This window comes from Paramisgurnus dabryanus, chromosome 13 (assembly GCF_030506205.2).
Source record: "Paramisgurnus dabryanus chromosome 13, PD_genome_1.1, whole genome shotgun sequence".
Taxonomy (NCBI): Eukaryota; Metazoa; Chordata; class Actinopteri; order Cypriniformes; family Cobitidae; genus Paramisgurnus; species Paramisgurnus dabryanus.
Window position 1 is genome coordinate 34,976,025 of NC_133349.1, and position 23,696 is coordinate 34,999,720.

The 23,696-nt window shown below is 37.2% G+C and overlaps 1 protein-coding gene across 4 annotated transcripts; it reads left to right on the top strand.

Moving 5' to 3' along the window:
- Positions 1-941: 941 nt before the first annotated feature.
- fez2a (fasciculation and elongation protein zeta 2a) lies at positions 942-22,846 on the top strand. 4 transcript variants are annotated; one of them, XM_065246410.2, is made up of 9 exons: positions 942-1,544; positions 2,422-2,530; positions 2,616-2,732; positions 3,238-3,370; positions 3,442-3,698; positions 4,843-4,923; positions 8,528-8,603; positions 8,700-8,765; positions 8,983-9,660. In XM_065246410.2, the coding sequence occupies exons 1-9, from the start codon at positions 1,240-1,242 to the stop codon at positions 8,985-8,987; spliced, it is 1,149 nt and encodes a 382-aa protein (XP_065102482.2). In that variant the 5' UTR covers positions 942-1,239; the 3' UTR covers positions 8,988-9,660. The 4 variants fall into 4 exon arrangements, 3 of the variants coding, with proteins under 3 accessions (XP_065102482.2, XP_065102483.2, XP_065102481.2); XM_065246409.2 differs by lacking the exon at positions 8,983-9,660 and adding an exon at positions 22,191-22,846 and having other exon boundaries at positions 945-1,544; XM_065246411.2 differs by lacking the exons at positions 4,843-4,923; positions 8,983-9,660 and adding an exon at positions 22,191-22,846 and having other exon boundaries at positions 944-1,544.
- The last annotated feature ends 850 nt before the right edge of the window (positions 22,847-23,696 follow it).

Consider the following 23,696-nt stretch of genomic DNA (forward strand, 5'->3'; position numbering starts at 1 on the left):
CAGCACAATACATAATTTTGCCAATAAATTGGATATAAATAACAAAAGCATCCTACAATTATACATTTCTGACAATGTATTAAAAAGTTTTGATATATGGTATTCACTTAAAATAAGCTTAGATTCCAAGCCAGGGTAGATTGATGAATCAGAAATTTAGATACGTAAATAACTATAATTCATCTTGCAAGTAAAAATCTCTTTGAGGTAAAGATAAATTAGATTACATGTGAAACCACAAAATGTTTTAAAAGCACTGATTTATCATTTAAGTTTGATTTTTTTAAATATATTCGATGATGTGATTGTAAAGGCACGTCTACTTGACATATTAATTTGATGTATACCAATTAGTCAAATTTGGAATTTAAATTTTCAAAATTGCAGCAACCCAATTTGGCCCTTAATCTGAGAAATACCCATATATATTGTTATTAGGGCTGTCAACAGATAAAATATTTAATCTAGATTAATTGCATGATTGTCATGAGTAACTTGAGATTAATCACACATTTTCATCTGTTTTAAAGTTGACTTTGTATTGCGAGAGGCTGCCTCCTTGTCATTTCTGGCTTATAACAAAAACAGAATAATGCCTAAAAGCTGCTGTGTGACAATATGTACAGCTAACAAGCCAAAGAACCCAGAAATAAGTTTTTATAAGCTGTCGAGCAGTAAAACCCAACCTTTAAAGAGAAAAAAGTGGATCGCCGATTTTTTGAGGTCGACATCTTATAAAAACTTATTTCTGGGTTCTTTGGCTTGTTAGCTGTACATATTGTCACACAGCAGCTTTTAGGCATTATTCTGTTTTTTGTTATAAGCCAGAAATGACAAGGAGGCAGCCTCTCGCAATACAAAGTCAATGGAGACGGTTGGATTGTTTTCCCCCCGGTGGGCGTGGTTTTCAGGTTATGACGCGCTGCGCTCTGTCTATCCTAGGAGGGTGGAGCTAAGACGTTAGAAAATAAACGAGGATGCACAAATAAGAATTGAGAAGCAACCAAAGACTCATGTTTATTAATAACGTAACGGTACGTTCGATCGGTAGTCTCAGCTAATTGGTTGAAAAACATACGTTGGCAGCTGTGTTGTGACAGTGTAAAAACCATTGTAAATGAATATTAAAATAACACCACGTTTCTTGTTTCTTTACTGTCCGTATAATTAATATTCATAAGGTAAGCTTCAGCGGTCTGTCTTGTCTTCCCATTGGAGATCGTCTCTCTAGCTGCAGTTATGGCGGAGCCTCCAGCGCACAGAGAGAATGACGAGTGGCAGGATTTTAATCTATTCAAAGGCATAACGGGACAGCAGATTCATCTGGAGCGGGTTACTCTGAACCCCACACCTACAGAGATGTCCGTGTTGCTGGATACACATTCAGACACTGAAAAGGGGTTTGATTTTAGCTCTTGCACATCCACGGAGAAGCTGCACTTTGACGAGAAGTTACAATTTTGCTTCCAAAAAACACACACTAAACCAGCAACCATATATCCAGTGAAGCCAATAAATGAGGACACGACCCTTAAATGTGATGAGTAAGTCAACAAAACCAGTATCCATTATTCTGCATTAGTGCACGTCATCATGTTAGCTTTGTTTTATATTTACTAATCGTCATGGACAACTGAAGAGATACGAAAAGCTTGCCATCACGACACACGGGACATAGCATTACACTATTCGTACCGGTAAAATGCAAGCCAACAGTGCTAAAGAGTGAATTAAATCTCCTTATGTACTTGGTTTTATGTGCTGTATTTTTTGACATTCATATTAAAAATTATATATATTATATTAAAAATAATTGTGATATGCGATTATGAGGACTTGTATCAATGGAGGTCACGTGAGCGTTGTTTACGCTGTCTTGTATTTACCGTAGACATAATAAATATCTAGACGGGACGTAAATGGCGCCACCATACTGGTCCGGGCAAGAGTGCCTCATAAACACATACACGTGAATAGGGAAGCTGCAAAAAACATTTTAACTTCAACATTTAAACATTTTATCTTCACAAGCAGTTATTATCTTTATTATGATAAAAATTAATTCCTTAAATATTAATTTATTGAAAATCATCATTGATGCTATTTGTCTGGAAGACGTTTTGCAGAAGGGTTTTCCTGCTGACTTTTGATTCCTCCCCAGGTTTCTTCCTCATCTTCTAAAACAGAGACTTCTTCCTTGCCACTGTCAGGCTTTTGCTTTCTCACCGTTGGTTTGTAAGAGACAATAATAAATAAATAATAAATACGTGTATTTATTTAGTTCAGGTTTTGTCACTCTAGATTTTAAAGGCCCTGAATAAACTCTGAAAGATTGTAAATGTAGGGCATTTTTTGTCGACAAAAGACTGGTTTATGTCTGCGAATGGGGTTCTGGTAATTGACTCCCACTTTTCTGTCCAGGGTCTGGAATGCTCTTACATATAACTATGGAAATGTCATGGCAGTGGACTGGAATCAGTCTCGGGTTCGGTCACTTCATCTCTCAACATTGAGCCTTGAAAACAGGCCTGTGAGTTCAAAACCTGTGTCTGTGCTGCTTAATCTAATTGACAGTATTCAGAAAGATTTACACCTCCCCTCTTTAATTCCATCAGAGGTTGGAGAGCTTGAACCTGGATCTTTCTGATGATGAGGACCTGAGAGAACAAATGGACCTGCATTCCATCATTGTGTCTTGTATCAATGAGGAACCACTCCTTACTGCTGAACAGGTGCGAATTTAATGTAACTTGACTAAACATACAACTGTTCACTATGGCCATCACATTTGGAGCTTTAAAAAAACATTGAGACACCAAACTTTGAAGAATGATCCAAAATCTCACCTTTAGTACTGAGCCAATTGATACTCACTTGCCACTAGGTGGCACTTTTGCAATGACATTTGAATTAAGTGTTATTTTAACATCATTTTTACGTTTTTGTCGTTATGCATTTTCTTAAAAATGAACCTTTTTTCGTACTCACTGTATGTGTTTGAAATCCACTCCTGTTTATATGGTGTGTATGATAATATACTTTAAACAGTTTTATCTGATTAAAAGTCCTGTTTAAAGTCCTCTGAAATCATTTAGCAAACCTCACTCAATATCCTAAATATTCTCATGATGCCGCAATCTTTAGATTAAACAGATGTGATTGATTATATTCATTTACTGTGCTTTGAGAATTTGACACAATTTCTGTGCATTTGTGTTTGGTTTTACTATTTTAAAGGTTATTGAGGAGATCGAGGAGATCATGCAGGATTCACCAGAGATTAAATCAGACCAGAACTCTCCACAGTCAGAATTCTCCTTCATCTCTCAGAAAGCCCAAAGATCTCACACCAACCAGGTCTATGAAGAAAGTGAGTACGTCCTTCTTTTACAGCCACGTTTTGCTCTGTTGCACGCGTGTGATGCGAGTATCTCTGCACAGGAGCGAGGCTGATGTCAGTAGCTGAGCTGAACCAGCGTCTGGAGGATGTGGAGGTGACCGTACGTGGATATTCAGAGGAGCTGATTCAGCACCTGGCCATGAGGGATGAGCTGGAGTTTGAGAAGGAGGTGAAAAACAGCTTCATTTCAGTTCTCATAGACGTGCAGAACTGTCAGAAGGAACATCAAGAGATGCTGAGAAAGAAGAGGAAAGTAAAGAATGCGCTTCACAGCCGATCAGAGAGGTTACCTTCATCTGTGAGTTTCTCCAAAAATCTTTTTGGATTTTCAGCTGATTGAGATCGATTACCTCTTGACCCCATACAATTTTAGCACCTAGGAGGACAGGTGATTCAACCACAAGTAGGGGTGTAACGGTTCACACTGCTCAAGGTTCGGTTCGTATCACGGTTTTATGGCCACGGTTTCGGTGCGGTTCAGCACAGGCAATGTTTAGAAAAAACATTCTTCTGCCAAATCAACAAAACACTCTTTAAGTTAAGTTTCATCACAGATGTATAACTGTTATACAGTTTATGTGTCTGTCTGAATTAGCACTGTGTATAGTAGTGGCTGTTTAAATTGTTTTGGTGTTACATGCGCACAGGCGTAATCAACGCGACCGGACTCGTAAATTATGCCTAATGTCATACGTTGCATGTGGGACTAACAATGTCCGCAGTTTTGTTTTGAATATTGAATTTATGATGTCATCGGGTTGTCACATGCAGGCTCATTAAGTGATTGACATACAGCACAGTTGACTAGACAGCTCTGCTATTGTAATTATGCATTCACACCAGACACAGAAACAGCGTTACAGGCACATTGTTTAGCGCAGCTTTTGTTTTTGCTACTTAACCAAAACATTCATTATAGATGCGTTGATGAGGGAGGTGAACGGCATGGTTCGGATTTTTACAGAGAACCGTTATACTCCTAATCACAAGTGGCCGGCACTACAGCCTAGAACCGAGAACTAGTCAAAAAAATAAAATAATTTTGAACATATAACAACATGATATATATATACTTGCCATAAACCATTCTGGTTAGTTTTGGTTTAAAAAGTGGCAGTTGGAAATTGGTCATTTTGACACCAAGAACATTTTTAGCATGTCCAAAATAAATGTACACAAAATTAAAGGTCCAACTCACAGATTACATGTGGTCACATTTGAGACACGGTACTATTGGGTGTAAACAATGACCTTTCCTCAGCTGTCCAGTAGGGACCTCTATAGACATTAGGAGCAGGTTTAAATAGGGAATTTGACAAGGTCGTTGTTCCCCTTTATTTCCTTCTTGTGTATGCTAAATTCATTTCTCTTTAATTCACTTTTTTTGTCCTGGTCTCTGTTTCTGTTCTTCTTTCTACTGTTCTGTTCTTCGGTCTGTTTAGCGTTTCAGTGTGGAGAGCATCTCCACCGCCATCCAGAATGGTTTTCGGCAAACTTTTGGCAATGGGGTCGAGACAAAACAGGTGGCTATATTTTTTTCTTCTATGTTTCACTTGTTTCCATCTTTTACTCATACTAGACGCATTTATGTGGCCAAATGTAAATGGAACAGTTTTAACAAATGAGATAGCTATCCGATCAGAGAAAAACACATAAAGTCAAATATAAAGGTACAAAGCTGTCACTGGGGCAGTACCCTTTATCTTAATATGTGCCATTTAGGTACAAATATGTATCTTTGAACTGCCAATATGTACTTTTGAAGTAATAATATGCACTTTTTGGTAAAGGTGTACCTTTTTGAAAGGGTACTGTCCAGTGACAACTTTTGTACTTTTATTTCTGAGATTGTACTCATATACTATCTTTTTGATCCCATCAAGAGAGTCTTCTTGATGGGAAATGGATCATAAAAAAGTCTATATATTTGGCAGATGTAAAGCATACATGTGTATTTTTTTGTGTTAGTCCATTTTTATTTTATTTTATTATTATTGTAACAGCTCAGGTGTGTTCAAGGAGCAACATGTTTGTGCAATTTCTAAAGATTTTAGTTCTGTTTTGAATAAGGGGTTGGAAATGAATGCTTTTCTTGTTTTTTATCCGATTCATTGATTAATCGAACAAATAATCGACAGATCAATCAATTATTAAAATGATCGTTAGTTGTGGTCCTATGTAATAACTGTGTAAAAAGCATCACTTTATTTTACAGTCCTGTTTCCATGCAGTTACCATGGACGTACTAGTGAATGCACATAGTTAATGCATACGGTTATTTAATGGTTGGTTTAAAGGACAAAGATACTGAGTCTGAGTACCAAAATGGCACATCAGTAATGTTTGTTCTTAGTTATCATATACGTATGGTATAAGTATAACTTACTCTTGCCTGCAGGTACCACACACTTATCGTGTATTTGTATATATTAGTTATCATAAATGTACACTATAAATATCTGTCATTTACCCTAACTTGCCTGTAAATACTAAATACTTATATTGTACATTTATTTGTAAGTACAGTAATGTTTTTCGCTAGTTACAGTATACATACACTATAAGTATGTATCTGTTATTACCCAGTACTTATCTAGAGTTACATAATAACTACCAAGTATGTACCACTGGTAAGTACAGTAATGATACCAGTTAATTACCATGTAGATACCTAAGTAAGTACCACACATTTGTCGGCAAGTACAACTTATTTTTTTCCATATATGTACAAGGTAAGTACACGTACTGTAAAACACTTGGCTATGTATACTGTGTTAGACTTGATGAGACTAGTTTTAGTGCACTTATGTCAACACAGTCTCACAGCCATGGCGTCAATATTTGACGACACTTGACCATGCGTCAATATGTTGACGCGGAGGGTATACCTTTCGCGTCACTTTTTGACGAACTGGGGACTTCAATACTATTAGGTACGCGAAATTAAACAGTTGTCAACTGACATTGGGGTTAGGGATAGGTTTGGGTAGGGATGTCATTATGTAAATCTAACCCTAAACCGACGCGAAAATGGTAGAAAATGGTAAGAAAATAGGAAAGAGAATTTCGCGTACCTGATAGTATTGAAGTCCCCAGTTCGTCAAAAAGTGACGCGAAAGGTATACCCTCCGCGTCAACATATTGACGCATGGTCAAGTGTCGTCAAATATTGACGCCAGAGACTGGGTTGCTTATGTATTGCTGTTCTTGTTTTGTTCTAATTGGGTCTATTGTTACTTTGACTAAATGCAAAACTATATGTAACACGCAAAGTTACAAAAATGCACTGCACACCACCACGCATACTCATCACACATATCCAAAGGTGCGAGTTTGTGTACGCGGGGAGTGGGTAGTCAGCGTGCACGTGATGTTGTGAAGTGCATTTTTTGTAACTTCTTCTTACTGGCAGGTGTCGTTTGAGTGAGATTTTTAAGCTAATACTGCCTTCTGGTTAGAGATGCGCGGTTGGCGGTTAGCCGCGGACTCCGCGGATAAACCGCGGATCGGGCGGATGACGTGACGAAAAATAATATTTTAATTAGATTCGGGCGGGTGGCGGATCGACTGCTTGTTAGCTGTGTCCTTCTAAGCATGCAACCTTAAAAGGTGAGCACTCTGTCTTTCAGGGTGGCAGCCTCAGAAGTTCTCAAAGAGAACTGAAATGAGACGGTCTACTCCAGCCTTCTGAGGACCCATAATTTGCGTCACCTGTTGCACGCGCCCCCAGTAGCCCCCACCGCGCCTGTCAGCAGAAAACAGCGGAGACATTTCTGACTTATTAAAATAAATATGTAATCAAAAATATTAATTTATTTTAGAAAATATGACACATTGATGTAGATTAAACTATTCAACAGTATATCAAATAATCAACCTTATGTTGCAAATATACGCAACATAAACAGAATAATATTAACACAAAACATAACTTATAATACTAAAACAGTGACAAGAAAAAGTTTTCTAATACACTTTTATTTAATAAAGGTTTTAATTGTTTGGGATAGCCTCGGCATGTTAAGAATCCATTCGTTCTTTCATTAACAGCGCAGAGAAATGAGGACGCATTTTGACATAGCTCTTATCAACGCCTCAAAAAATGAGAATTAAAAACAAAGGAAATAGAAGGTCAGAAAAGGTTTGCCTGGAATAAGTTTTACAAAGTGGTAAATCAGGATGACACCAGTGCAGACTATGTAATTTGTGCGTTTAATTTAGGCATTACTTATTTATTTATTTATTTTTGTCCCGTGTGCGCCGATCGGAGACTGAGTTCACTGCTGATATTCTAGAGCTTTCTAGTCTCGCGGCTGTCATCAGCAGCGTCTTGCATCGCCCAGTCAGCGGATGGCGGGCGGGTGCGGTTTTGAAAACTGGTCAGAAACGTTGGTGCGGATGGATGGCGGACGGATGATGAGTTTTGTGATGCGGTTGCGGATGAAATAATAGCCCATCCGCGCATCTCTACTTCTGGTGTACCGGAGGTGAATGTAGCAAACATATCAAATACGGCCAGTCGGATTTTTATAGAAAGATAGAAAAGACAGGAGAAATATGGGAAAATATTTAAACGGGATAATAGCAGGATAGAATGGTAAAATACTGAGAAAAAATGGGAGGGTTAACAGGTATGATCTGGTGTTGCTTATTAACTTATATCACCATGTGAAATCAGTATCTCATTAGCAACATTGAATTCACCAGAGGAATAACAGAATCATATGATCCACAAAACACCGGATTTTAGGCTTTCACTAGGCTTTGTGTTACAGCCATAACTTACTGTAAAGTTCAAATATACCCACAGCAGCCAAGCATTGTGAGACCAAACAAAAAAACAAAACTAAATCATATCTCACTATTTTTTTGCAACCAAATTGACCTACAATGTAGTAATCTACTCTTTTGTAAGAAACATGTAGGTAGCTAAAAATGTTTGATCTTTAACAGTTTTAAATGAAAAAAAACTTATAGCTTTCTAATTACAGTAACTTTTAATTAAGTAACTTCTGCAACACTGCACCTGCTAAATACGTTTTTAGACACATCACATGACACATCTTGTCCAAATGATCAGCTGTTTTTGTCTAACCCCAAACTCCTACAATCTCATATTTTGTTCAGTATGTAACAACAGTCATCCCATACAAGAAAAAGGATGGGCCTCCATTAGTCCAAGACCTTCAGATTTTTACCAAAAGTGAGAAGAAGTCCATTTCAAATACATACCATAATGTTTTATCTACAGTGTGTTTCTTCACGAAATCCTAAAATGTTCATATTTGCTTTTATACAGTTTTAGAAGCCATGAGAGACAACAGTGACAAAGTTCCAAGTCTCCTCACAGACTACATACTCAAAGGTAACAACTGAAAATCATCTTAAAGGAACAGTTTACCCAAAATGTAAATTCTAATATAACATTTTCACCTTGTCGTGTTTAATAACTCATGTTAAATGTGCAGTGTGTGATTTTTAGAAGGATCTCTTGACAGAAATGCAAAATAATATACAAAAATATATTATCAGGGGTGTATAAAGACCTTTCACAATGAACCGTTATGTTTTAATTACCTTAGAATGAGACGTTTTATCTACATCCCGAGGGTCCCCTTACATGGAAGTCGGCATTTTGTGCCACCGTGTTTCTACAGAAGCCCTTAACAGACAAACTAGCCGTTTCTCAATGTCAAGGAAGGATCCTCGGAAGCCAGAATTTAGAGGATTCTACGTCACTGACGTCCTTCAAAGGACTGTTCCAATGTGGAGGATCCTTGAAATTTCAGCCAAGGACTGAGTCCTTCGTTCGAGAAATATCCCATGTACAGGAAAGGATGCATATGTGTATCCTTCACGCTCTTCAGGCGCTGAAATCACCCACAATCCTGAGTAGTGACTTGTAAGGACTAGTCCTGCCAAGGAAGTATCCTTGACATTGAGAAACGGCCACTGTCTCCGAAGATGACGTGTTTGTCCGGTGGAAGTGAACAGTGAAGTGAGCAGTGAACTGAGCCATTTGTTGCAATTCGCAACGTCACCACTAGATGCTGCTAAAATTTACACACTGCACATTTTAAACAAGTCAAGCGTTTCTTACTTTCCAAAGTGCTTGGAGCGGAGGTTACGCTCTGTGACGTGGCGGCACCCGTTGCTACACAGCCATGAGCCAAGCGCTCTGTAGTGTTTAGGATAACAGAATGCGTGAGCGAATTTTAATTCCTCATCTGAACCTCGGGTCAATCGTATCATTGTCACCATGCGATGGTCGGGACTTTGTAGTGCACTGCTTATATATATATATATATATATATATATATATATATATATATATATATATATATATATATATATATATATATATATATATATATATATATTTAAAAGTAAATTCTTAATTTTACGCAAAATCCAATATCCGCCGCGTTATTCTGTCATCTTTTCTCCTTTTTTTCCCAAAACACAATAAACGCCACTCCTCCTTTTCTACAGAATGCATTAAATCCACTCCACAAATCACAGCGCACCATTTCACGCACTGTAAACAAACAATGGCGGCGCGTTGAGTACACAGAGTCCTAGTTTTCCTCATATACTTTGAACTTCGTGATCAGAGCCGGCCCTAGACCTTCGGGGGCCCTAAGCACAATTTGGTCGGGGGCCCATTTGACCGTTTTAAGTAAGGCCTAATGAAAAGAAATGACTACCTTATAACTATACTGTACATATTATATCTACTATGTTAATTTTTATTTTGTCTTTTAAATTATGTTTTTTAATTATTCTATGTATACTGTATGTTAATGATCTTTTTTACGCTGCTATTCCTGAGTACGTATTTCGTTCTTATGTGGCAACATGTAGCCTACAGAATGACAATAAACTACCTTGGGGTGGTCCCCAAGGGGATTATCTTAAGCCAGGACTCTGCCTTAGTTTAATTAGAAAACATAACCAATTTTTACAAACATGCCTTACTAAAAACATTATTTGTGTGCATTTTGAGGCAAAACAAAGGCACTGGTGTATTTTAAGATATGTCAGTGCAAGCTTTTTTCAATTTGGACAGCTCTTAGCCTACTTTTATTTTAGTCCATGACTAGTTTAATTCCTGTCAGGGAAACTGCCCCCTTGAGTTCTTGATTTGAGTTCCATGATTGATGTCTAACAGGAAAAATATGATACCACTGAACTGAATGGCAGTGCAGTGCAATGAACACACACTGATGAACTTGCTGAATAAAAAGACTGATAAAGTGATTTTCACTGACCATCAAAGAAACATCTTTAATTGACACCAGAGTTTAAGAGGCACAAACAACAGCCTATATATAATTTGAATGAAATAGAGTAAATAGAATAACATTTAAATAAAATAATTATATAAAATAATAAATAGAACACTTAAATGTTTAAATTTTTCAAATAAACAACATTAACCATAATATCTAAAACACCACAAACAAGATTAAAAGTAGCTAACATTCCCTATAACAACCGCCTCACTATATATTATCCCTTACGTAAATAGCATAACAATAGTTAATAGGCTTGTTTGATATGAGCTAAATCTGCGCATAACCGATCACCGGTGATCAGCGCGAGATGCGTTTTTCAACTTGTTCTTGACTTATGACATTCATATTTTTTATTAATTCCTTTAAACTTTTGTATTGGTGTTGGATTAGTTGTACTGTGAGCTGTTTATATTTTACACAAAAACAAATTTAGACTTAGATTACATCCCAACATTTACTAAGTAGCCTTCCAGTAATGAACAGTTCACCTTAGTTGATTCTCCTTATAAACATCTTAATGTAAATGCATTTGTTGGTATTTCAGTGGCATCTATTTAATCCGCGTTAAAATACGCGAACGCGATCTCTTCCATTACTGATGTTTGCAGTCCACAACAAAGCGAGATTCATGAAGCGTCCGGCTTTTTCACTGCTCCACTTACTGCAGCCGTCTGTGCTCGTCTAAATTCCAGGCAAGGCAAGCTGCATCTCAAACAAGCCTCGTTTTTTTTTTTTTATTGCTTTAAACAACAACAAAAAGATACAGTACACAACTTTAGAGCCAGGGGAGCAAATAAAACATACACACACAAAAAATAAATAAAAAATAAAATAAAATACAAGACCATTAATCAAAGATTTTAAAGACAGTACATAAATGAACAGTCTTTATAGCTTTTCTATTAGTACTAGACTGAATTGTGGAAAAATAATTTTTAAATTCTTTAAGGAATACAGAAAAAAGTGGCTTAATGGCAAATGACAAACTAAAATAATATTCAGTATATAACGGTTATTCCAAATAAAACAACTCGGTGGAGAGAAGTTGTGCTTGTAGATTAGTTTCCAAGCTAATAAAGCTTGAGCATGAAAGGTAGAAAGTTTCACTGGCAGTTTTTCAATTTTATAATCACACATTAGTAAAAATGAAAGGCCCCCAAGTTGGTCAAAAACAAAATTAGGAATAAAATTCCACATAGTAGGTTTTTTCAGACAAAATTTCAGCCAATTAATTTTGAAAGTATTCTTTAAAGTAGAAAAATCTAGAAAATCTAAGCCACCACTGTTAAGCGAATTTAAAACAACAGATTTACGAATATAGTGTACACGATTCTTCCATAAAAAATTCAATAAAATCTGATCTATAGTTTTGATAGTTTTATTATCTAAATGTATAGATGAAGCAATATAGGTCAGCCTAGAGATTCCCTCAGCTTTTGACAGAAGGACTCTACCTCTAAGGGACAAGTCCCTTAATAACCAGAGATTAAATTTATTTTTTATCCTTTCAAGAACAGGACTGAAATTAAGAGAAACTCTATCTTGTTCATTTTTCGAGACAACAACTCCCAAATAATTAACAGTTTCTTTAACAGGGATACCATCTATAGGCACAAGAGAGGAGCTTTTCAAGGCTAATATTTCACACTTTTTAATATTGAGTCACAGACCTGATGCATTTGAAAAGAGCTGAATACTTTTAATAGCTTGATGAATCTGGTTGGAGTTTTTTAAAAATAAGGCTGTGTCATCTGCAAGCTGACTAATCAAAAAATTTCTACCGGCAATATGAATCCCTTCTAGTTTAGCATCCTTAATGAAATGACAGAAGGCCTGTGCTACAATAAGAAAAAGATATACAGAGACTGGACAGCCCTGTCGGATTCCCCTTTCCAGAAGGAATCTCCGGGTTGTGCCATGCGCTAACTTTACGGAGCTATTTCCTCCTGCATACAAAAATAGGGCCCGAAAAAAAACCAAAACGCTCTAAACAGAAAAAAATGAAAGGATGCTCAATTGTGTCAAAGGCCTTGAAAAAGTCCAGAAAAAGAATTAAACTGTCATCATCTATAAGGTCAGAGTAATCAATCAGGTCGAAGACAAGCCTAATATTATTGAAAATATGGCGACCTTTCATAAAACCTGATTGATTTTCATCAATAACAGAGTTTAAAATTAATTTGAAACGACTTGAGAAAACAAGGGCAAACACTTTATAATCATTATTAAGAAGGCTGATGGGCCTCCAGTTATCCAAGAAAAGTGTGTCCTTTTTAGGCTTATGTATTAAGCAGATGACACCCTGTTTCATACTTGCTGAAAGCTCAGATCGGTTTAGGCTTTCTACATACACCTCAAGGAGGAACGGGGAAATTATCTCAGAATAAGACTTGTAAAATTCAGCCGTTATACCGTCATTACCAGGTGACTTGTTACATTTCAGTTGAGAAATTGCTTCCTTAACCTCATCAACAGTAATTGGCGAATCACAAAAAACTTTTTCGTCCTGATTGATTGAGTTAACAGAACCAAGGTGCTCACAAAAAATATCTAAATCAGCAACATTAAATTTAGAACTATAGAGTATTGAGTAAAATTTGTAACAATAATGGGAAATTTCTTTAGGATTTTCTGAGACAGACCCCTCAATATTTAGTTGATAAATAAAGTTGTATTTAGCCCTGGTTTTCTCAAGTTTAAAAAAATAAGATGACATCTGTTCTCCAAATTCTTGCCACCTCTGCCTTGACCTAATGAAAGCACCTTCTGCTCTTAATCTATACAGATCATCTAGCTTAATTTGCAAATCAACTAAATATGCTCTTTGGCTATCTGACAAATTTTCAGGTAAAATCTGGGTAATAGACGAAATTTCACTGACAACTTCCGATTCTTTAATCCGTTTGGTTTTAGCCAAATTAGAACTTTATTTTCTTAAATACTTTCCAATTTCAAACTTTAACAGTTCCCAATTGGTACCAAATGAATTTTCTTTTTTAGCTTTGCTCCAATAATACCCAATGATTCTTTCCAGTTCTGACTTAACCTCATTATGACTAAGTAATGAGCTATTCATCTTCCAATAAGAAGAACCCCTATAAGAACTAGCTTCAGAAGAAAGCAAAATATTAATACAAACAGCCTTATGATCTGTTAATGGAGTTGCCGAGATATCCACACAGATATTGTCCTTGTCGAGACTTTTGGATATCAACCAAAAATCAATTCGGGAAAGTCTAGATGAATTTTTATTGCTCCATGTGTACACTCTATCATTTATGTTCTTGACCCTCCATATATCTATAAGATCAAACCTATTCATAAATGCTATCAAAGCTGAGTTTGAATTTGTTGGTCGACCTGAAGGCCACCTATCAAGGGACTCATTTAAAACAACATTAAAGTCACCACCAATCAGTAAGTAGGCGTTTGGAAATTTTGACTGCCAATAAGCAACTTTATCTTCCATAACACATAATAAATAACTGATCATTCTCAGGTCTAGAATTATACCCATAATAATTAACAATAATAAGATTGACATTATAACACTTTAAAACTAACAAAATAAAGTGCCCATGCTCATCACAGTATGTATGTAAAACATCCCCTGCAAAATTATTTTTTAAACAAGAAACTCCTGCTGAATGCTCCGAACCATGAGAGAACCAAATCTCACTACCCCACTGAGATTTCCAAAAAGCTATATCAGTATCTTTAGAATGTGACTCTTGAAAAAATACAAAGTCAGAACCAAACTGTCTGGTAAACAAAAATAAGGCCTTGCGCTTAACAGCCTCTCTTAAACCCCTGGCATTTAAAGTCAAAACAGAAAAAGACATTTAAAGAACAAAAACACTATTAACCTGTTTAAAGATAGAACTAGGAAAACAATCAATTATTGAAAATAGGTCACAGAATCGAAAGACGCAAAAATGTGCAAAAAATCTTACAAACGAACCATGAGCCAGCCTCGAAAAGTACCTGTCAAAATCCGTGTCACTGTATAAGCACGCCTGACACGATGACATTGATAACAAAATAAGCAGCATCAGGTATTAAGATTGAACCGTCTCAGGTAGGAAGGGTAATTTCGCCCTGCCCTTGAATGAAAGCTCTGCCACCGACGAAGTACGCCGTCTTCCCTTCTGCCCGAGCCTTCTGGACCTCTGGCCACAGCTTCCTTCTTCTTTCATGATCTCCCGCCGAAAAATCCTCCATGAAACGCAGACCATTCTCTTTCAGAAATGACGAATTCTTCGCGGCTTTCCAGACAGCGTCTCTGTACGAGCGGACAGAAAACTGCATAATGGTCGCTCTGGGTCTCTCAGTCGCACCTTGTTGGATCTTCCCGAGATGATGAACCACGTCAATAACTTCAGGGAGCTTGTCCTTTGCACTAGGAAGAACTTTTTGGCAGATTTTGACCACTTCAAGGCGAATGTCTTCGCGCACAGATTCTGGAATGCCGCCAATCTTCAGATTACGCCTTCTCATATACGTTTCCATGTCATCCATCCTTCCTTGCATCTGCGCTACGGGCCGTTCGACATCATCCACACGTCGCTCAAGATGTGTAACCTTATCAACAACAGCTTTTAACTCAGCGGACATGTCAGCAATCTTTCTCTCAATGCCATCAGAGCGGCTGTTGATCAACTGCGTTATGGCTAACAGTTGTGACGAGACATCAGCTCGACCTTCGTCACTTGCTCTTTTCTTTATAAGCGGCGACTTACATGGGGTGATAGGCAGTGGAGGAAACTCCTCTTCAGCTAAGTCAAACAGATCTTCCTCAGACGGGCAAGTGACAACGTAATCATGTCCACCGCTGGCTAAAGAGCACGTGCTATTATCAGCCGATTTAACGTCAGTAGCAGCCGAAGAGGGGTTCGAATGACCACGTTTACGGCCCATTTTAACACAGAACTGTGGAAAACTTAAAGACAGAACTGTAATAAAGTATAAACAGAGCGCACAAATAGCTAGAAGTTTTTTTTGCCCTATCTAAACACAGTTGGTGCAAGAGCTCAAACAAACACGTCTGGTCAGGTAGCCATCTTGGCGCCCTCCCAAACAAGCCTCGTCTGACAATGATCAGGTGATGAGTGACATCATAGGGTCAGTCAGGGTCAAGATTAGCGGAGAACTCGCCATAATAAAGAACTAAATAAAAACAACTGTGCTTATTATGATGCCTGATAAAGAGCGCTGTAGATCCATTTCTTTTTATTTATTTTATGTTACTTTTGATGTATAATTTTTTTCAACCACTAGCTGGCAGTGACTCTATGGGGCCCCCTGCTGGCCACGTGGCCCTTTGCAATTGCAAGTGTCGTTTAGTGGCTGGGCCAGCTCTGTTCGTGATTAACAAACAAACAAAAACAAAATAATACTTTAATGGCATTGATAAACCTGTGATGTTTTCTGTAACAGGAAAGAAACGTAAGCACTCGGAAGCCAGTTGCTTGTTCTACCGACAGCATTAAGTGTCTGTCATGCTAACACTTTGACCCCTGGGGATCTTATGAAAAACTTTACATTATTTTACTCAAAGTCAACAAAAATCGAGTAGGACCGAAACATTTTACAGCTGATTGCTGTGAAAAATGTTAAGCGACGACGTCAAGTATAACCGCAGCAATGACAGTGTTCTTAATATGACAAAGTAATGGTTGTGATTAATGCCATTAATGTTTATTTTTTTTTATCAGTGTAACACTAGTCAACTAAATGAATATAACATGGCAAAGATGAATGCTCATTTATATAGGCTATTGATTTAATAGATTTATAGCATTTTGAAAAAAACTTGTCATGGATTTATTGCATGTTAGGGAAAAAATAATCCGTTTTTATAATAAATCTTTGAAAATCAAGTTATAGATTTGTTTTTTAATGTTTTTATAACCTACAGATGCTATGTGAAAGTTTGTAACAGAAAATAGTGGTTTTCATCTTGTCACTTTCTTGGTATAGAAAACATGTTTTTACCGAAATTTTTCAAAATGGATTTATTGCGTTTTGGAACCAAACTCTTCATATATATATATATACAGTCTTGTTCAAAATAATAGCAGTACAATGTGACTAACCAGAATAATCAAGGTTTTTAGTATATTTTTTTATTGCTACGTGGCAAACAAGTTACCAGTAGGTTCAGTAGATTTTCAGAAAACAAATGAGACCCAGCATTCATGATATGCACGCTCTTAAGGCTGTGCAATTGGGCAATTAGTTGAATTAGTTGAAAGGGGTGTGTTCAAAAAAATAGCAGTGTGGCATTCAATCACTGAGGTCATCAATTTTGTGAAGAAACAGGTGTGAATCAGGTGGCCCCTTTTTAAGGATGAAGCCAACACTTGTTGAACATGCATTTGAAAGCTGAGGAAAATGGGTCGTTCAAGACATTGTTCAGAAGAACAGCGTACTTTGATTAAAAAGTTGATTGGAGAGGGGAAAACCTATAAAGAGGTGCAAAAAAATATAGGCTGTTCAGCTAAAATGATCTCCAATGCCTTAAAATGGAGAGCAAAACCAGAGAGACGTGGAAGAAAACGGAAGACAACCATCAAAATGGATAGAAGAATAACCAGAATGGCAAAGGCTCAGCCAATGATCACCTCCAGGATGATCAAAGACAGTCTGGAGTTACCTGTAAGTACTGTGACAGTTAGAAGACGTCTGTGTGAAGCTAATCTATTTTCAAGAATCCCCCGCAAAGTCCCTCTGTTAAAAAAAAGGCATGTGCAGAAGAGGTTACAATTTGCCAAAGAACACATCAACTGGCCTAAAGAGAAATGGAGGAACATTTTGTGGACTGATGAGAGTAAAATTGTTCTTTTTGGGTCCAAGGGCCACAGGCAGTTTGTGAGACGACCCCCAAACTCTGAATTCAAGCCACAGTACACAGTGAAGACAGTGAAGCATGGAGGGCGGCAGTGGCTCAGTGGTTCATGTAGGTTGTCTACAAACCGGAAGGTTGGTGGTTCGATCCCCGGCTCCACTGGACCAAGTGTCGAGGTGTCCTTGAGCAAGGCACCTAACCCCAGCTGCTCCCGACGAGCTGGATGGCGCCTTGCATGGCTGACACCGCTGTCGGTGTATGAATGTGTGAGTGAATGGGTGAATGTGAGGCAACATGTACAGCGCTTTGGATGGCCATAGGTCTGTTAAAAGCGCTATATAAATGCAGTCCATTTACCATTTACCAGGTGCAAGCATCATGATATGGGCATGTTTCTCCTACTATGGTGTTGGGCCTATTTATCGCATACCAGGGATCATGGATCAGTTTGCATATGTTAAAATACTTGAAGAGGTCATGTTGCCCTATGCTGAATAGGACATGCCCTTGAAATGGTTGTTTCAACAAGACAATGACCCAAAACACACTAGTAAACGGGCAAAGTCTTGGTTCCAAACCAACAAAATTAATGTTATGGAGTGGCCAGCCCAATCTCCAGACCTTAATCCAATTGAGAACTTGTGGGGTGGGGTTTCTGAAGCAAAACCAAGAAATGTGAATGAATTGTTAAAGAATCATGGAGTGGAATAACAGCTGAGAGGTGCCACAAGTTGGTTGACTCCATGCCACACAGATGTCAAGCAGTTTTAAAAAACTGTGGTCATACAACTAAATATTAGTTTAGTGATTCACAGGATTGCTAAATCCCAGAAAAAAAAATGTTTGTACAAAATAGTTTTGAGTTTGTACAGTCAAAGGTAGACACTGCTATTTATTTGAACACACCCCTTTCAACTAATACCCCAATTGCACAGCCTTAAGAGCGTGCATATCATGAATGCTGGGTCTCATTTGTTTTCTGAGAATCTACTGAACCTACTGGTAACTTGTTTGCCACGTAGCAATAAAAAATATACTAAAACCTTGATTATTCTGGTTAGTCACATTGTACTGCTATTATTTTGAACAAGACTGTATATATATATGTATATATATATATATATATGACTCAGATGAATGTTTTCACTATCATCTCTCTTTACTATGATCTTGTTTTAGCTCTTACCAAAGTGCTGGAGTAAGGTTTGTAAGCAGCTTGGCTAATGAGTAACAATTAGTTAGTTGCAGTAAAGTGAACCCATATGTGCTTGTGTATTGTATCTATCTGCCCCTACCACAGTAACAGGTAGTATTTCACTACTGAGTGAGGAAACTAGCAGTAACATAATGTAACAAATCCCCTGTGTTACTAGTTTATAGTGGACCTTCAATGTTTTCTTTAAAAGATTTAGTTACTTACAGTGCATTCAAAAAGTATTCAGACCCCCTTTTTTCAATTTTGTTATGTAGCAGCCACTGGCAGGCGGCGAGTTAAAAATATGTGTTTGTTGCATCATGTGAACCTATGTGCATTATGCGACATGTCAAAATATGTACCTGCTGCACACGCATTGAAATGGTGTATGATAAAAGAGATGCTCACGTTCACAAAATACTCGCAGGACACAGGAGCCGTAGATGTAATGCAGTATTAAACTACAGATAAGAAAAAGAGCCTTCAAAGTTCCCAGGTTAAGAAAAGAAGAAAGATGAGGAGATGAAGTGAAGTATAATATATTATTATTATGTAGCTTGTTATGCAATTAAACATAAAGCAGTATTATATTTTTTTTCTGTTTAACTAGCTTATGTAACATTGACAACCCATTCAAAAGTTTTAGGATCACTTTCACTTATTAATATTTTTCCACATATAATAACAAATTCATTAAAACTGTGGAATAACAAAGATTGAACATAATAAAGTCAATATTATGACTGAAAACAATCCAAAATAAATAAAAAAAAACTGATGGTAATTTTTTTATTATAGAGTATAAATGTATACAAAAATTTAATTTGTTGGTTAAATGCAAGGTTTTAATAGGCTTGAGTTGTTAAAGATAAGGTTAAGAAATTATTTACTTAATTATTTACTTAAAATAATGTATATTTAAAAGATAAAAACCACTGCTTATATATTATCAAGTATTATTATTATACATGAAATAATAGAATTTAAACAGTACATTTACAGAAATATTGTACTTTTTTTAACCTTAAAATAGCTCTGCGGCCCTCCGATAAAATGTCAATCTCAGAAATGGCCCCAAGCCAGTTTAGAAGCCTGATTTAGAAGCATCTGCAGCAGATTTGTATTTTGACATGATGTGTGATGCTAGTATACAAGACGCGCCGAATACATATTTTGACATGACGAGCTACGCGCAACAAGCTAAATTTATGTTGTGACAGGCTTTACATCGTGCACCCTCGAAAAAGAAGACACCAACTACTGGTTGAAGCCTGATACTACAATCATTTAAATTCATTTATTCCTCATTAATCTCCATTTAGTATCCCATAATTTAAAGGTGAAAACAGAATGTTAGAAATGTCTGTAAATTTATTTAAAAGTAAAAAACTGAAACATCACTTTTAGATAAGTATTTATACCCTTTAATCATTACTTACTTGAAGCAACTTTAGCAGCAATTCCAGCTTTAAGTCTTTTTGGGCATGACACAACATGTTTTGCACACCTGAATCAGGGGATTCTTCTTTGCCAGTCCTCTTAATCTCGGTCAGGTTGGATGTGGAACGTTGGTTGACAGCCATTTTTAGGTCTCTCCTGAGATGTTCAATAGGGCTCAAGTCAGTCAACTCTAGGGGCCCTATTTTAACTATTTTAGATCTAAGCGCATGGTCTAAAAGCGCACGGCACAAGTACACTTAAGTTATGTCCGAATCCACTTTTGCTAGTTTAACGACAGGAAAAATGGTCTATGCGCCTGACGCACAGCCTAATGCTGAGTTTACACCAACCGCGTTTCGGGCGTCAAAATCGCGTCTACCGCGCGTGGTTTGCCGCTTGAACAATTTGGATGCATTCGCGTGTGTAGAGCGGAGTAGACGCGCGGAAAAAGCAAGCATTTGACGCGCATCAGAGGCAAACTCCGCTTCTTGTGGGAGGGGCAAGTGCTATGCGGTTGTCTGTTTGCAAAATGACTGATGTTGATTGTGCATTTATCGAGAGAGTTACCAGTTTGAATTTGGTTACCTTACTATAGGGGGAAAATATACGGTGCGGGTCGATAAACGTCAAGTGACTCAAAAGTGAAGTGTGTATTACAATTACCAGGTTGCCCAATGTCCTCACTGACACTCTTCCAAGCGAGGTCCTTTTTATTCCTGTCTCCTCTATAGAAATAAGAACTTGTGTCGTATAGCTCCAGGTGACTGCTTATGGACAATATCAAGCGTTGGTTGAATGAGTGACTCCAGGCGGGGCTGCCACCACAGCAGCAAGCAAGCTCCTGATTGGTTAACGCGGCGCGAAATTCAAATTTTTCAACTTGGGCGTCAGCCGCAAATTCATGTGAACCGTAAGATGCACAAAAAGCACAATTCGCGCGTACCGCGCACAACACTCAATTCGCGTCTTAAAGAGGCGGAAACGCGTCTTCCGCACCGCGCCGAATGCCTCTTCCGCGCCGCGGGACCTCCTGACGCGCGTCAACGCGTCTTCACATTGACTTAACAATAAAATCACTCGCGCTTCACACCTCTACCACGGTTGGTGTAAACGCTGCATAAAAGGGTTGTTCATATTCTCGTAATAAGCAATGGGTGTGTTTTGGGTGTAATGTGCAATAAACAAGTCTCATCTCCCATTCCCTTTAAAAAGCCAGTTGCACTCGCGCAAAGGCAAATTCCCTATTTTTGAAAGATATTACTTAAAAATGGCTTCATCTCACCATATCCATAGGAACAATGTCATCATATACAATATATCCATTGGTTAGCATAACCAAATATTTCTAAATAAATTTTAGCACTTTTGAAAAGTAAAAAAATCATACCAGGCTAAAGGTGAAGCAGCTCTTCTGCCAGCTGATCTCAGCTTCATGCCTTCTAAAGTCCTGTAAACTGTCATCATTTATGTCCAAGAGACTCATAATCTTTAACATTTTAGCATTGTCGTCTTGATTATAGGCGCATATGTCTAATGCGCTATTTAAATTACAAAAACAATATTGTGCCATTGACTTTAGTCCAAGTTTTAGTTGGTCAATGGCATAGTCTATTTTTGTTGTCTCAAAATAGGAACACGCCAGCATCATTTTTAAGCCAGCACGCCCATGGGCACACAAATGGGCACAAATGTATTTGCTATTTAAACAACATGACACTGGATGTAAAAATGCTAACTGAAGTTAGCAAAAAACACTTGTGGCGTGCATTGCACTGCCTGCACCGGGTGTTCATACATAGGGCCAATTCACATGTCATTCCTGTGTTGTCTTGGCTGTGTGCTTAGGATTATTGTCATGTTGGAAGGTGAATTGGACACAAAAATGGCGGCGCTAAAGTACTGTGACTTTAAGTGATCCTTATGAATAACTAAGTAATGTAATATACATGTATTTAAAAAAAATGCATTTCAGGTGTTATAAATAATATTACTTTTACTCTTATTCCGCAGTACTTTGCCCCACCTAGAGAAAGAAGAGGCACTTCTGTCTTCTTATTGAAAACAAGTGTTCCCAGAGGGATTTAATTCACTGTGAAACTATTTAAACAACAAGAGTTGTATTGATGAGTGTGTGACACCGGTATTCTGCATGTTTACCACACATGGCAATTGCAGTGTTCTGTTTAATCGCATAATGGTTTGTCGTCCCTGTGAAATGGGAAAAAAGGTTAAGCTGTGTTTTTTCTACACAAGAGTAACCAAACAATATTGCAAAAATACTGACTGGTGGGACTGAGCAATGTTTAGATCGCACTACAGTCTTTACACATTTCAGGGAACAACCTATAGTTCAGTCGCTACATAGTAAACAAATAACTTATTTAACTAAAAAATGACACATATCATCGCTAACAGCATGATTCCTGTTAGAAAGAGACATGGGTTCAAGCATCAGTATGATCTGAAATATTCTTTTTTAATTATTTTATATTACCAAGGGCTATTGCAGTTTTAACCCTATGGGTTGATTTCTTGTTTCTGTAACATGAGTGCACTTACTGATGTCTCTTTAATGTTGTTTTGCTGACGTAAATTAACTTTATATAGTGAATCTTCTGATGCCTCATTCCACTACATGTTTACTCATTTCCAACAGAGAAACCTACACTCTATTTTTGTGTCATATTGTGTTGAAAATAAAACACAAGTTGTGTTAAAAGTAACACAAAATCTGTGGATTCTGGGAAAACACATTTAGTGTGTTGTCCCTAAACTAACACTGATGTTGTTTTTAACAAATCCCTTCTAAGAGTGTACTTCATTAATTTTCTTTCTATGTTTAAGTAGATAAGATTATTAAAATGAATTAATTTCTATGAAAAACAGTTCACTCAAAATGTATGATTTTTGTGAATATTTACATTGTTTCAAATCCATCTGACTATATTCCATAGATTAAAAAAGAGAAATTTGACAATCTTTATTCAACTATTTTATTGCAAATTCATGCACACTTGATTTTGATTCACCTACAGTACCCTTAGGTGTGTTGCTCTTTTTTGGTCACTTTACAAAAATGTGATCCTGTCTGTGAAAACCAGGCTAATGAGATTAGGAGCATCAAAGTTTGATTTTACTTAATGATTTCAATCATTGATCTTACTCTGTCAATATTAAAGATAGTCAAGGTTTTATGTTCACACAATGTGCTTTACATTATTTAGGATGATTTTTTTGTAAAAACACAACAATGACTTTAGCTGGGTTTTTACAAATGACTTACAACTGAGATTCCTGAAGAAAAATGTTGTGTTACGCAAGAAGGGTGCCTTCATAAAATATCATGCAGGTTTATGTATATAAAAAGTTATACCTTGAGGGACATTTTTGTCTTAATAAACAAATCTAAATGCTGACGGATTTACATTATGATACCGGTGACTAAATGTTTTAAAGCAATTTCTGCTTGTGTCATTTACCATATTGTGAGAGTAATGAGCTGGACAACTATAGATT

Excerpts from the sequence above, each read along its gene's own strand:
- fez2a (XM_065246409.2), top strand. The coding sequence starts at position 1,240 with ATGGCGGAGCCTCCAGCGCACAGAGAGAATGACGAGTGGCAGGATTTT. Across the intron at positions 2,733-3,237 it reads CACTCCTTACTGCTGAACAG|GTTATTGAGGAGATCGAGGA; the intron begins GTGCGAATTTAA and ends ACTATTTTAAAG. Across the intron at positions 3,371-3,441 it reads CAACCAGGTCTATGAAGAAA|GAGCGAGGCTGATGTCAGTA; the intron begins GTGAGTACGTCC and ends ATCTCTGCACAG.